Source organism: Frieseomelitta varia, unplaced genomic scaffold (genome assembly GCF_011392965.1).
Source record: "Frieseomelitta varia isolate USP_RPSP 00005682 unplaced genomic scaffold, Fvar_1.2 scaffold_363, whole genome shotgun sequence".
In the NCBI taxonomy this organism is placed as follows: Eukaryota; Metazoa; Arthropoda; class Insecta; order Hymenoptera; family Apidae; genus Frieseomelitta; species Frieseomelitta varia.
This window is the reverse complement of record NW_025110105.1, coordinates 85733-100165: the sequence shown is the minus strand read 5'-3', so window position 1 is coordinate 100165 and position 14433 is coordinate 85733. Positions and strand designations below refer to the sequence as shown.

General features: G+C 42.2%; 1 protein-coding gene across 7 annotated transcripts in view; it reads left to right on the top strand.

Moving 5' to 3' along the window:
* LOC122530898 (protein groucho) overlaps window positions 1-14433 on the top strand; it is a 131051-nt gene that overhangs the window by 50025 nt on the left and 66593 nt on the right. For 5 of the 7 annotated variants that reach the window (XM_043658287.1, XM_043658286.1, XM_043658281.1 and 2 more), the window contains exons 6-8: window positions 11010-11072; window positions 11151-11237; window positions 11450-11482. In XM_043658287.1, the coding sequence (XP_043514222.1) occupies window positions 11010-11072; window positions 11151-11237; window positions 11450-11482 (183 nt within the window). The remainder of the gene's footprint in view (window positions 1-11009; window positions 11073-11150; window positions 11238-11449; window positions 11483-14433) is intronic. The other 2 variants (XM_043658284.1, XM_043658285.1) reach the window with 1 other exon arrangement.

Here is a 14433-nt window from a genome sequence, read left to right as displayed (position 1 = left end):
GTCCCACGACGAGTTTGTATAAACGAAGCTCCGGCTGTAATCGAGTGTGTTCGTGAAATTAAATTATTACATATCCACGAACGTGAATTGCATTCGCGAGTCGCCACGTACCAGGTGAAACAGGAAAAATCACGGCGGTCGAACGACATTAACGCGATAAAAGTCGCGCGATCGTGAAGTTAACGTGCTCCGACTCGAATTCTCTCTCTCTCTCTCCCTCTCTCCAATCCCCAACGTCTGTTTTAACCTTCGTTCGAACGCGCGGAAACGATATACTGTTTTGTGCCGGGGGAAATGAGAATAAGTGGTTACTCGATACGCTCGTATAATTGCTAATGGACGCATAGGAGGGTAATAAAAGTAAGAGTAGGAAACGGAAAATCGCTGGTCGCCAGGAAATCAATCCCCCTCGGGCGTACCGGCGACGACAAATTGCAGAGAACGCTGGTGTAACACGGTCAGGACCGGCCTCTCCGTGCCTTCTAACGCTAATTAGAGGAGAAATGAAAAGTTATTGGTTCTTGGCGATCGGTTAATTAGTCGCGATAATCGTTCCGCCCCAGCCGGTGTTTACGCCGATTTCTTTTTTTTTTTTTCTTTTTTTCTTTTCACCAAATTCACTTTTTTTCTTTCTTTTTTTTTCTTTTCCTTTTTTATTAACCGAGAACCGTGTTTAAGCGAACAGAGCAGCAACTCGTGGAATTTATCGAACGTTGTTCGATCAGTTTATCGTTTATTGTACCGTGAGGGTTGATTTTTATGGTTTTACGGCGTTTACGCGATACCGGCGAAATTGGAGCCGGACGAAAATTGATTCAGACTTTGCCGATTAAACCGATAATCGCGATTATTCGTTCGGTTCTAGCCGATTGAGTACCGATTACACAGGTAATCACTCATGGACGATTCCGTTTTCTTGCGCGTTCTTGCCGTTTCTTCTTTGTTCCGTTCGATCGTTTTTATCGTCTTTTTTTTTTTTTTTGTATTGGTCGAAGGGATCCTCGAGCTTGAGAGAAATTGATACGATTTACAGCTAGTTAATAAAATTCGAGTTGGCACCTTAAGTTGTGTCTATTCAAAAATTAGCCAAACCGCATCGATTAACCACCTGCGCTGGCAACTGGTTCGCGGACCATAACGAGTGACCGAACCGTCGCTTTCTATTTCTTTTGAATTCATCACTGGATAGAAATTATTGAGAAGTAATAAATTTGTTTTATATATGTTTTATATATATATAAATTTATTATTTGTTTTATATAATATACTTAAAACTGCTGAAAAGCAACTAGCTTCATTTACAATTACATTTTTTTAAATCCTTGCGCTGGCAACTGATCGCGGACCATAACGAGTGACTGAACCGTATACAATAATTCGCCACTTTCTTTCCCTTTTGAACTCGTCGGTACGATATCGCTAATAGACTTATCATTTGTTTTGCCTCGGTTACATTTAAATATATTTAATAACGGAGAAAATGTTGCAAAATATTCTCGACGTACTTGGCACGTTATTCCAGCGCAAGAGGTTAACGATTACTGATCCTCACCTTGCAACTTACCAGCTAATTTACCAACTGACACACGTAACTATGCCAAACGGTATATTCTCGAGACGCTAAAAGTCTCGTTCTTTAAAACGACGACCACGTAGGTGACGTGGGATAAAAATCTGAAAACCGTAGCAGAGTCGGTCCCTCGGACGCTCGTGAATTAAAATGTATTCGAGAAAAATTGATTATGTTGCCACTTGTACGAATCTCAAGTTTTCCGTTCTTCCTCCCTCTTTCTCTTTCTTTCTCCCCCCCTCCCACCATCCACCCCTTCTTTGTCTCCTCGTTTTAGCGTGAAAGGAACTTAGGTAGAGGAGTTGAGTAGAACGAGAAAGAGAGAGAATAAATCACCCTCCGTTTGGTTGTCTCCGGCACTTAGCCGGCTTTCGAATCGCGGTCTTCGGTCCTCGCTCCTTTTCAATTTGAGCACCGAATGAAAACAATCTTCCTCTACGAGGTTAGACCTCTCTCTCTCTCTCTCTCTCTCTTTCTCTCTCTCTTTCTCTCTTCTTTTCCCTCGTTCTCTCTGACAATCTTCCCCCTTTCGTTTTTACCCTTTTTACCACGGCACCGTTGGCGAGTCTCTCTGATTTCATCCTGCTCGTTCCGTCGCTCTCGCTCCCATTAGTCCTGTGTACGCTACCGCCGACTCTTTTCCTTCTGTTCTCCACCCTCTCTCGTGTCCACCCTCTCCACCCCCTTCTCCACGTCCCTCTTACCGCTGCAAGTCGACATTTGCCTCCCACCCGGCCCGTTCGAGCCCGCAACCACCACTTTACCACTCGCTACTCGACTAACTCGAATTTGTTGGCAATGTCCCAGTTCTTATACCCCCGGCTCTTTCTCTCCTTTCGCCAACCTCTGCCACGTTCTTCGAATAATTGTATCACGCGGCCCCGCGTGTTACGATATTTAGAGGAATTGACTCGATACGATGAATTGTATGGCCACAATATATTTTTTTTCTTTTTTTTTTTTTTTTTTTTTTTTTTTTTTTAGCGAGTCACAGAGATATATTCATTTTAGTTTGCAAGCTTTTGTAAATTTTCTGTCATTTTCTGTAATTTTCTTATCAACTTTTATTATCTTGAAGTAAATAAGATTAAGCGATTGGCATTGTCATTGATGAAAATTTTGAAACTTGCATCGCTTTTTTTTTTTTTTTGGTTCTACGATTGTTTACTGTGCACTTAGGAGTGGATAATTGGAAATTAGTATGCAGTGAGGATGTGATTTTTCTTTTCAGGAAGAAAAATGTAGTTTCCTTTTCCCTTAACCTCTCATGCACGTCGAGAAATTTTTGTCCCATAAATTGCCATATTCTCTCAGTTTTAATATATTTATTTAAGTATAACCAACACAGGCGAAACGAATAATAAATTTATTACTTCTCAGTCATTTCTATCCAGTGATATCGTAACCGACGAGTTCAAAAAGAAAGCGACCGAATTTATTGTATATACGGTTTGGTCACTCGTTACGGTCCGCAATCAGTTGCCAGCGCAACCAAGTGGTTAAAATAGTTTCTGAGATCCAAATAAGACACACGGAGAAACAGACACGACCCCGTTATATAATATGTACAACATCGAGATCAAAATAATAATATATATACATATATTTTTAGTTGTTTTCAGTTAGGCGTAAAGGATCGTGATTTAACGGCAGGATTTGATATAATAGATCCCGCTACACGTTACTCGTGACGTTTACTTTGACGCGATTTTATGTAATTTAATGTTGTACAAGGGGTGTGGGCGGACTGGTCATTTTGTTGATTTATGAATCGTTGAAAATGTGCCAGCACCGCTGCACCCAAGTTCGTGCTGTCACGTTAAGGGATCATAAATAAATGATAATTCCAATTCAGATATCAGTCTTTTTTTTTCTTTATTTTTGAAACGAAAAAAAAAAGTATTTCAATGCAACTGTATAAAAATAAGGATGAAACGTGGCGAGTTGTGAAAAGAAAAGGAAAAAATTTGGCACGTTCGCGTATTAGACAGCTGCCTGACAAATCTTACAACAGCTGAATGTACTCTGATGGATTTCTCAAGTCAAATTTTGAGTACGGTGAAAGATTAGTTTCTTAATAGTACAAATAGAAAGATATTTGTTTTGAAATTCCTATTATTTCACTATAGTATTTCTCTTTCACTATTATTATTATTTCAAAAAAGTACCCTCTTAAATATATAATTTTGACATATGTAGATATTTATGTAACTTTGTTATTCTGCGCTGTGCTTTTCCGCGTCTCAAAACGATGAAATTCTTTCGTTTCGCCGCTAGATATGGGAAAAGAAAAGTCTGTGGCGAGAAAACGTAAAGTTAAGTAACTTAGAAATTTGTCTTGTCATTCATTCTTGTCTTGCATTCGAAATATTGCCACCAAGATATCTGATATCGGTAATTCGGCGTTGTTTGCTTTGCGATCGCGGGGTAGGTAGAACAGCCAGATGAAAAGTCCCGAGCTACGAACGAGTTCGCGTCCGCAGGAGAAACTTTTATTAACGCAACGCGAGCCACACGCTAGCAAGCAAGGCAGAGAAAAAAGAAAGAGGGGAGAGGGTGAGTTTTCGACGAGGTTAAAAAGTTGCCGGAATCGCGCCTCGGAGAACGCCACTCCACAATTGTGGCTGGGAAACACGACGACAATGCCATCGAAACGGGCATTCCTTACCTCTGATTAATCGTTCCTCTCTTTCCCGATTCCGTCGATTGTTTGGATTTTCAAGGGTGCTTCGACAACAATCGAGCCACGGCTGCTTCAACGCTGTCGCGATATCCGTCGCGAATGAGATTTCCTCCGAATGGTGTGTGGCGCTCTGAATAAAAAAAAAAAAAAAAAAAAAAAAAGAAAAGAGAGAGCGCGGAAGAGAGATGAGAAAGGAGGAGAATCGCGAAAAGCGCAGCCGACCGTGAAAAAGGAAAATATGAAAGAAGGCACGGACCGCGTAGGATAAACCGGTTCTCGCGTCAAGGGGTCGCGTCGGTGGTGGTTGAGATTTAGAAGGGGTAAGAGGGCGTAAGGGCGGCAGAGGCCGGTTGAAAAAGAATGCACAAGCGACGTAGACACTCCCCGGCACTCGGTAACGCTCTCGCTTCGTTCGTCGAACGAGAACTCGTCGGATAGTGGTTCGCAGCACACCTATCCGATAACGCTTATCGCTTAATTGAAAGGCTCGTCCTCGGGACCGGGTGCTGTGCGTGCTGTCCGTTGTGTCCTGCTCAATTAAGCCACGATCTATGGCAATATGCCGTGAATCCGTCATGCTGCCCGTACTTTCCATCGTTACGCAAAACATGGTGCGCGGTAATGCCCCCCTCTCTACCTTCCGCGTTCAATTACACGCGTCCAACGATTTACTACTTGGATAGACGTGCCGCCATTTTCTTTTGTGGAGAAAATTTCATTGCGCGCCGGGTGACGGGGGGAGGGGGGAGGGAGAGGGGGGAAGAGGAAGAGGTGTTGCGGATGAACGAGCGCAATTTCATTATGCGATCGCGCGAGATCGCGATCGATCGAGAATCGTTCGATTTACAGTCGAAATGCGATCTCGCGCTTTCGATAACGAAACGCTTTCGGCTGTGCAGGGTTGCAACGCGCGTTGAGTTTCACATTGTTCTTCGGGGTTTTAGGTTCGAGGTATGTATGTATGTGTTGTATATACGGGTGTATCGTCGGCGGTGTGCATACGGCGGTCGTTCATTCGGTACGCGGTCTGGGAACGTAAGTTAAGTAGGGTTATCCTTGTAGATTCTTGGTGTGTTCGGTCGTTGTTGGAAAACGGAAAGTCGCCCCCCCCCCCCCCTCAGCGAGAAGAATATTCCTATCGCCCTCGGCGTTCGTCGATACAAGAGTAACTACCATTTCCCATCGCGGGTGCGCCCGGCGCCCGATAAAAAATGTGCAGGCTGACCAATTGCATATAACTCACCCTGCCTTTCCAGTTCTTCCTGCCCCCATGTATGTATATATATATATATGTATATATATGTATATTGTATATAGATACATGTATACATCCATATCTATATATAGATATATATATATCTATATCTATCTATCCGGCCGCGTGCGTTCGCATCTCTTTCTCTCTTTTCCTCTCACTCCACTTTGCTCCCTTCCCCGGGCTTCTCACGTTCTCTCTCCCTTTCGGTAGTCGGGGGTCGCTTTTCCAGCACTCGGCCCCATCCATATATATATATATATATATACACATATTCTGGTGATGCGCGCACGTACACGTACACACACACACACACGCACACACACACACGTACACACACGCACAACAGACACGCGTGTACACGTACACCTTGGGTGGCACACGCACGTCAACCTGGGACGCGCGCGTCTCGTCTCTTCGCGCGCGCGTGTTTTTGTGTGAATGTGTGCGCGCGTGTGTGTGTATGTGTCTGCACGTTTATACACGTACACGGTATCCGCGGCCCACACGTACATATACGCACGCGTTCCAGGGGTCGTGTATTCGAGTTCTTTTATTTGGCCCTGCGGGGGTAGCAGAGGGTTGAGTTGAGCGAGCGAAACGAGGGTGCGGTGGGCTGGGGGCGATGACATCGATTTTTTACCCGTTGCTAATCTCAATGTTACCTCCTCCTCCGCTACTCTCTACCTCCTCCTCCTCCTCCTCCTCTTCCTCTTCCTCTTCCTCTTTCCTCCTGCCGTTCGGCCACCTCCATCTACTACCCTTTTTTCACCCCTGCTGCACCACCACCCTCTTCTATATCCACCGCGACCCTCTTCCCTCTCTCTCTTTCTCTCTTTCTCTCTCCACCACTCCGTGTCTCTCTGCCCCTTGCTTCTCTCCTCCATTCTCTCTCTCTCACTTTTTTCCACCTCCTCCACCCCTCGGACCATCCGTTCTGCGGGAAAATGTGCATGTGCATCGGGCACATTCGAGAAGGAATAACCATTTTTTCGTACCGGACAACACTTGCGCCGCGCGTCACCCCGCCGCGCCGCGCGTAAATTCTCCTCGTCTCCCATTTCTCGTCGTCGTTCTCTCTACACCACCTCTCTTTCCACCCTTTCGATCCTACGCTTCTCGCTATGTGCACTCTCCGTCTCGGTCGGGCCTGCGTGTGTTTCCCCACCTCCTTTCCCCGTCTCTTGCCTGTTGTCCGACCGGTGGCTGGGGTCTCTTCCGTCTTTTTCTATCTGGATTTCTCTGGATGTCTTTGTCTATATCGGCGACTCTCTCTCTCTCTCTCTCTCTCTCTCTCTCTCTCTCTCTCTCGGTTTTTTCGTCGAGGCTTTTTTTCATCGCGCGTCCCCTTCTTCTCCGCCACCTCCCGGTCTCCGGACCCAGGCCGAAATCGAACTGACGTGGACGCGGCAGTTTTCCATCTTTCTGTCCCCCGTGGGAATAATGACATTTTTTTCGGATCGAAGCTTTAGATGCATGTCGCGTCCCTCCGACGTCCGTCAATGCCCTCGCGATCGGCGCCGACGCTGGTTAAGATCGCAGTGATTTTTTTTTGCAAACGGAGATTACAGCAACGGCGAGTCCTGTTCAAAAGATTTATTTTCCATTGGTCGGCTCTTCGAGGATTTAGTCGAAAAGAGGCGTGCAAAGACGACGAATTTCAATGTCATCGATCGAATTATTAAAACGACGAGGTATTGTCATTGAAATTGTGATTTGGAGATACGAGAAAATACGTGTAAAAGATGAGACGATCTTGTTGAAGGTAATAATATCGGAGTTACTTAGAAAATTAAAATTTTCAACGAAATAAGGATTTTTCCAACGATTCCTTTCGTAGGAAAAGGATTTCTACGCGTTGAGTGAAATTTAACTCAACCTTCACGCGTTGTGACATGAAACTCTTCACTGTTCAAACACCAATGCGTTTAATTGTAACGAAAAATCACTCAGGACACGAGTTAAACGTATGCGTCTATGTGTTCTCGATTGGAAATGTCGGTGTCTCGTCGGTTCGCGACGTTAAAACGCGAAACGTTTAGATGCGACGGTGGAGGAACGCAGTATAAAAGTGGTATTATCGCGGAATGAAGCATCGTTGTGCAAACAGAGTATTAATTTGTGCATCGGGTAACGTTGGTAAGCTTCGATGCAATTAGGCCGTTATATTAGCCAACTGTACAATAGATGTTCCAATTGTGTGTCGATCTCCGTAATGTTGATTACTGTACATATTTGATCGCATTCGTTGAATTATTGAAACTAATCTGTCGAAATCGCGTAATAGACGCGTATGCCCGATGTTGTTGTTTGTTAGCCGTGATTCGATATAGGTCTGTCAACTGTTTGCGGTTCGATAAGTGTTCGACGCTGTTTGCCCGCCTGTTCGAAATGCCTCCGGACCGATTTTAATCTGATTTTTATTCCAACGCTTTCGAGAGAGAGGGAGAAAAAGAAAATCCAAAATTCGAAACTTGCAAATTGTACGGCGGCGTGCGTGATTAATCGTGTAATATGGCGGACCGCCGTGTGGAAAATACTTGCGTTGTAAAATTGTAATCTTTTAGCTCTTGACCTGATATCGCTACATATCTCTCCGACGTGTAAAAGTTTCCACTAATATCTCCAAGTATCTTTAAATATGCGAGTTAATGTTATTACTAGATGTTTCTGAAGACCAGTTCATAAGAATAATAGATTCTTCCGAGTAGAAATTTTCCTCGTCCACTGAATATTACGACATTCATCTCGTTTAGAATATTTCACGCGTTTGCTCTAGCTACTCTAGTCACTTACTTATTTTGTACGTCTGTGAAGTTGTCCGTTGTCACGATACAGTAATTAACCCGGATTAAAATTCACCCTGTCAAGATCGAAAACCGAAGATCGAAAAGAAAAGAAACGAAAAGAAAAGAAAAGAAAAGAAAGAAAAAGAAAATTGGAGCAAAATTAATTTTCACGATTGGATTGTACTCAGAGATTTTCATTCATCGTTCGCGTATTATTTCGAGCACGCGTGTCCAAACGGAAGCGTTGCCTCGAAGCGTTCGCGAGGAGGACGCCCGGTGGCCCTGTTATTAAAATATTGGAAAAAGATACAAGGACAGGCTGGAAGGCAAGAGAGCAGCAATCGAGAGGGCGGAAATCAGCGGAATTACGCGGTAAATTCGACAGGCTGCGTTCCCGATATTTCAGCGTCGGAATGATTATGAAGCGTTTCAATATCGAAACGAGTTTTATGACGTGTTCCCGCCTCCCTATCATTTACCCTCCCCCCCCCCCCTCCCTCTGACGTGTTCGTTCCCTTTCTTTTGTTAGTCATTGTGAACGCGTCACGTGGCCGTCGGCGTAATCGCGAATCGATTTGATCGACGAGCATTAATGAGTGACTCTGGTTCCGCCTTCGGATGCGGCCAGGCTAGGTCCAGGACAAACCGGGCTCACGTGTCGAACGCTCGTCACGTGTCCAACCCGATCGCCGCAACGTTAACCCCGAATTTCATGACGTTTGCACGTTGTTTTCGCGAGACTCGTCGCCGCTTTTGCACCCGCTCTTCGATTTTTCAATTAATTCGTCCGTGTTATCGGGCACGCGCGCGTTCACCTATCGCAATATTAAACTCTATTATTTCTCCTTTCTTTCTTTCTTTCTTTTTTTTTTTTTTAGAAGGGTGGAGATCTGTTTGTTCTTTTTTTTTTTTCTTTTTCCTTTTCTTTCGTGGACCATTGGTAACGATAGCCAGTCGTGTTTAATTGCTATGACAAGAACCGCGGATGTTAAAATCTTGATAATTTAAAATTAGTATCTCTCTTATAAGAAAGGATCTGTTTGGAAAATTAGAATTATTTGGCTGCGCGTTTGACGTCGATCGGTTGAAATTTCGACGATCATATCTTGTCCATTATTTATCAATTCGCGGGATTGTTGGAATGGTTGGAACAAGAGTTTTAAGAGTTCGTGATATGTTCGCTGCAACGAAGCACCTCCTTTTCTATCTTTTGTTCTTTGACGAAGAAATTTGTGAGTGGATATTACATATTCGAGCGATTTAGATGGTTGTTAAAAATCGATATCTTCCTAAGAGTTTGCTGAAATTTATTTTATTGTATTTATTTTACTGTTGAAGTATGTTTGCAAAGCTGCATCGAAGCTGCAGACTGTTTTACACTGTATCATTAAATATATAAAATCCGACTCCGTAACGCTGTCGAAGCAAAGTTTGGAAAGTTAAGTACTTATTGGGAAGTGATAATCTCTTTCTGTGCTCGATAAAAGAGACGAGCGTGGTTAAGAAAGTTTCTATTCTTTGCGGCTCGAGTTCCTTGCACTCGTTTAAAGTAGTTTCTCCATTTTCCTTCATTTATAAGCGGTGCTGCTTAATTTATTAGCGTTCGATTCATCTTACTGTTAGAGCCGAGACGCTTGTAGAAACGTCTGCAATATTTACACCTGTCGTTTAATACTTCGAGTAATATCTCGACAATTAATATTTCTTCACGTCTATTTCTAGTTCTTCGTATTATCACGCGTAGAATAATCTTTCGGCGACGTGATAAAACCTACCTACGTCGACATCGATTTTGTCCGGAGTATGTATAAACTTTTTTTTTTTTGTAGCAGAGAACCTTTTTGTCTCGTATGTTCGATAATTTCAATGATACACGTTTGTATCAGCGTTGCTCGGTGTATTGTCGTTCGAATCTTTTACGAAGTGAACTGTTTACTTTAATTGTAGCCGGACTGAACATTCCGACACATTTTAGCCTGCCTGTTCAACGTACGGATTGAACGTTGAAAGGATCAAATGTACATTGCTGATCAGAAGTAGCGGATCATCCGCTTTAAATGTAGATTTGTATAGCACAGTGGTATGCGAGCCTCTCCAATTTGATTGAAATGGGTTTACTGGATTACGTTTTGATTCCAAACACATCCTTATTTCCCGAATTAAAATTTTGCGCCGGGATCTTTCGTCCCCGCAAGAAACAGACATTGCCCCAAATAACAAAGCAAACGAAATAATAACAATAATAGTGATAGGAACAATATTTTCGACGAAAGAGATGTCGGATGTGAAATATTTTCTGAATTTGCAATTTTTCGAGATACGTAAAAGTTAATCGTCGATTGATATAAAAACTTGCAGTGGAGAAATAGAAAAGAATACTTTCTGTTAGTGGCTTTATTAAATTCATCGCGAAAAATCTCTCAATAAGTTTTCAACGATTTTCACTTTATAATCATCCCTTGCTCCTCCACTGATCCTATAATCGAGATCACCACCGACGTTTCTCACGCACGCTAGATGCAAAAACATTCAATATAAAATTTCCAAAAGAAAAAAAAAAAGAAGGTATTAAGCTACCATTTATTTTAGGCTAACAGCTATTATCAATAAAAATTGAAAAGTTAGACGATTGATCGCGGCGTTTCCCATCTAGACGTTCCCCTTTTTCCCCTGACTGATGTTGCACTTTGTTTTTCTGTTCACATCTTGCAGACCGAGATCGCCAAGAGGTTGAACGCGATAATCGTCCAGCTACTGCCGTTCCTGGCACAAGAGGTGAGTCTTTGACTTTCTGTTTGGCACGTGTGCCGTACAATCTCACGATCGAGAGTGACAACGACGCGATAATGATAGCATGGCTTGCAGCATCAGCAGCAGGTGGCCAATGCCGTAGAGAGAGCGAAGCAAGTCACGATGTCCGAGCTGAACGCTATTATTGGGGTGAGCTTCTTCCTTACAATTGTTTCTATTAAAATTACACTCATACGTTTGGCAAGCGGCGGGACATTGATCTTGGCACAGTGTGCGTGTTGCATCTCGATCTCTGCTTGCGCGTTTTCCAATTCTTCGTTTCTCGATTGTTTCATCTTCGCGTAACATGAATCGAATAATCGTCGATTAATTTCAATTTATGTTGTGATCTCGTTTTCCAGCAACAGCAACAACAGGGCTTGCAGCAACTATTGGTGAGTTGATCTTTCCTATCTTTCTCTGATCGTTGTGTTCCGTTGCATCTTGTTGCATGTGCGTTTCAAAAAGTGACGTAACTCGTACGAACTTTGTGGTTAACTATGTACCTACGTAATGTTGAATGTTTTAACAAAAAAAAAAAAAGAAAAAAAGACAGGTTTCTAAGAAACTGATGGTCGAATAGCATTTTGAATGCTGAATCATTTCGAGTCGTGACGTTTCTGAATTACACGCGGGATACGGTGGTTTATTTTTCAACCCTTATGTCGGTCAGCGAGATTTTTACGCTCGTTCGGCGACACACCCTTAGCTTCTTCTTTCAAATATAAAACGTGATAGTTTTCCCAATTAAAATTCTACGAACTTTGTCATTTGACAGGGGAATTGACAGTTCATTGATTCGCGAGTTATTCGATTCCAAAAATTTTCGAGTTCCGTTTCAAACATTCTCTCGTAAATACCGTTAATCGTTGCCAGACAATTATGTTACCCGATAGACTATAATACCAAAGTCAATTACCTGTCTCTCGTACGTAACTCGACTTTTCGATTTTTTTAATCTTCGAAGATGCTCAAAGTATCTATATATCCACTAATAAAAGATTTGACTATTCTTTATCTCACCTAAAAGATACCAAGCAACGTAAAAACCTTATCGCGCACAATTTTACTTTCAAGAACGTAAAAATATCCAAAGGATAGGCATTGAAAATGGTTCAGCGATGTGTCGGGAAGCAGCACACAAAAAATTGACAAAGGAAAAGCAGAAATCGGTATACTGAGTCAGTTTCCAACGCGAGGACTTGGAAAAGGCAAAATTTTGAACAAACGTGGGGGAAGGAACGATCCACGATGGAAATTTCAGTGTTTCTCAGAGTCTAAATCGGAACTTCTTAATTTATACCGTGGCAATTCGAAATTAGGTTAACTCGTTTGAAGAGGGTCGCGGCCACTTGGGCAAGCGTGAATGCACAATCATTAAAACATTTATTTCACGCTGATCCGTGTTTCTTATTTTGTAAATTGGGTCGCTGCTTTATGCATATTTATTCAAACCGGCAACGAAGCCTGTGTTATATACGTACATTCCGCCAGTCATTTTTAAAGGGGCATTTGAAAATTTCTCAGTGTTGGAGAAGAATATCCCGTGCTTTCACTTAAATAAAACGTATCCCCATTTTTTGACGAATGTCGCGATAATGTTTTTCCATTAATACAGGTTATTCTCCGCCGATGCTAACGACTGTTCTACGTTTTTAGACCGATTTTTTTAGGTCGATTCGTTGATTGACGTCTGGATTATGAATTTTTTAGAATCACCTGACTAATTTCCATTAGCGTCGTCAGTGTAATTTTACGAATTCGATATAAGTGTTGCAGTTTTTAGTCTGCTTATTCGGGAACAAAATGTTGAATTTTAAAAATTAGGCACGTGTCATCCAGCGTGAAAGTTCAGAATCTAAAGACAAACGTAGCTCTGAAAGTGTATTCTAAAACTTGAAAAGAAGTCGTAGACATCAACTAGTTTTTGGTAGATAAAAAGATAAAAGAAAAGTGTTTTAATTTAACATGACGTCAGAGGCGCAGGTTTCCTTCAAACTTCGCTACCAATCCTTTCTTCTATTCCAATTTGATTTCCATTTGAACACAAATTATTCTTGAAGAGTAGATTTGAATGATAATTTTCACATCCGGTTTGGTGCATTCGGTACGAACAGAACGCAATAGTATTTACGTGTCGGTGTGTTCAGCACACAGAATCGGATGAGACATTGATACCAAGGTATCCATTCTGATACGTTCCTATTTAGTAGCACAGCTGTAGTTGAATACAAATACACGGTCTCTAGCATGAGTGTCTCGTCCAATCCTGACGAGGCTAGTTTCAATGGTCAGACGCCGGTATACAAATGTTATTGGACATAGTTTACACCTGGGAGCTTAACATCCCATTGAAATTGCCTGGTAACGAAATCACCGACGGGGTTCTATTTTATATCAGTTCGATAAATTCCAGCACAGTTCGCAAATTGATTTTTTCGCAAGCTCACGTTGCTTAACAGTGTTATTTCACTGCGAGAAAAAGTATTGCAGACCTCCCTTTCGAATAAAAAGAAACATTCCAAAAAAAAAAAAAAAAAAAAAAAAAGAAAAAAAGAGAGAAGTTCCTGAAAAAACTACGTAATTGTGGAACTTTCTGTTAAGCGTTAGAAGCAATAGAGTACCACGTTCCTGTTTTCCTGTACTCGAAATCACGCGGAGAAAAACCACGAACATGCTTCGTTAGGATAAAATCTCGATAAAATCTCCGTAACAGTTACAAAGATTCCCTGAACTAAAAGACACGTTGTTAATTGTTGTTTCATTATTGTCAAGTTAAGTTGTAGTGCATGTTTCGTGATTTAATCGGATGCACGTTAAATACATATGTGTGGTAGACGCATGCAACAAGATTGTTGAATGCTTCGCTCAGTCGAAAATCTGACGCGCGCAATTGACATGTCGGCTGTAGGAAAAATCACAAAAATTGCAAACAAAAGCCACATTGTCCATTATATATATATATATATTAACACAAAGATAAAGGAGTTTCTTTAACTACTTGCGCTGGCAACTGACGGACCATAACGAGTGACCAAACCCGTACACAGTAATTCGTCGCTTTCTTTTCGAATTCGTCGATACGACATCACTGGACAGAAGTTATTGAGAAAATGTACTGAGAAATTGAAAAAATATTGCAAAAAATATTACTTTGGGACAAAGACATTCCATAACGCGCGTGACACGCCATTCCAGCGCAAGAGGTTAAATCGTCAGACGCTTGCGCGTTGGCACACGCGCATGCGCGAAAGCTTGCGCATGGAAAAACCACGGCAATCGCGCCGGAAACTCCGTTGCTCCGTTTTAGCGTCTGACGCTCATGGAAAATCCTAGGTAAAAAAAA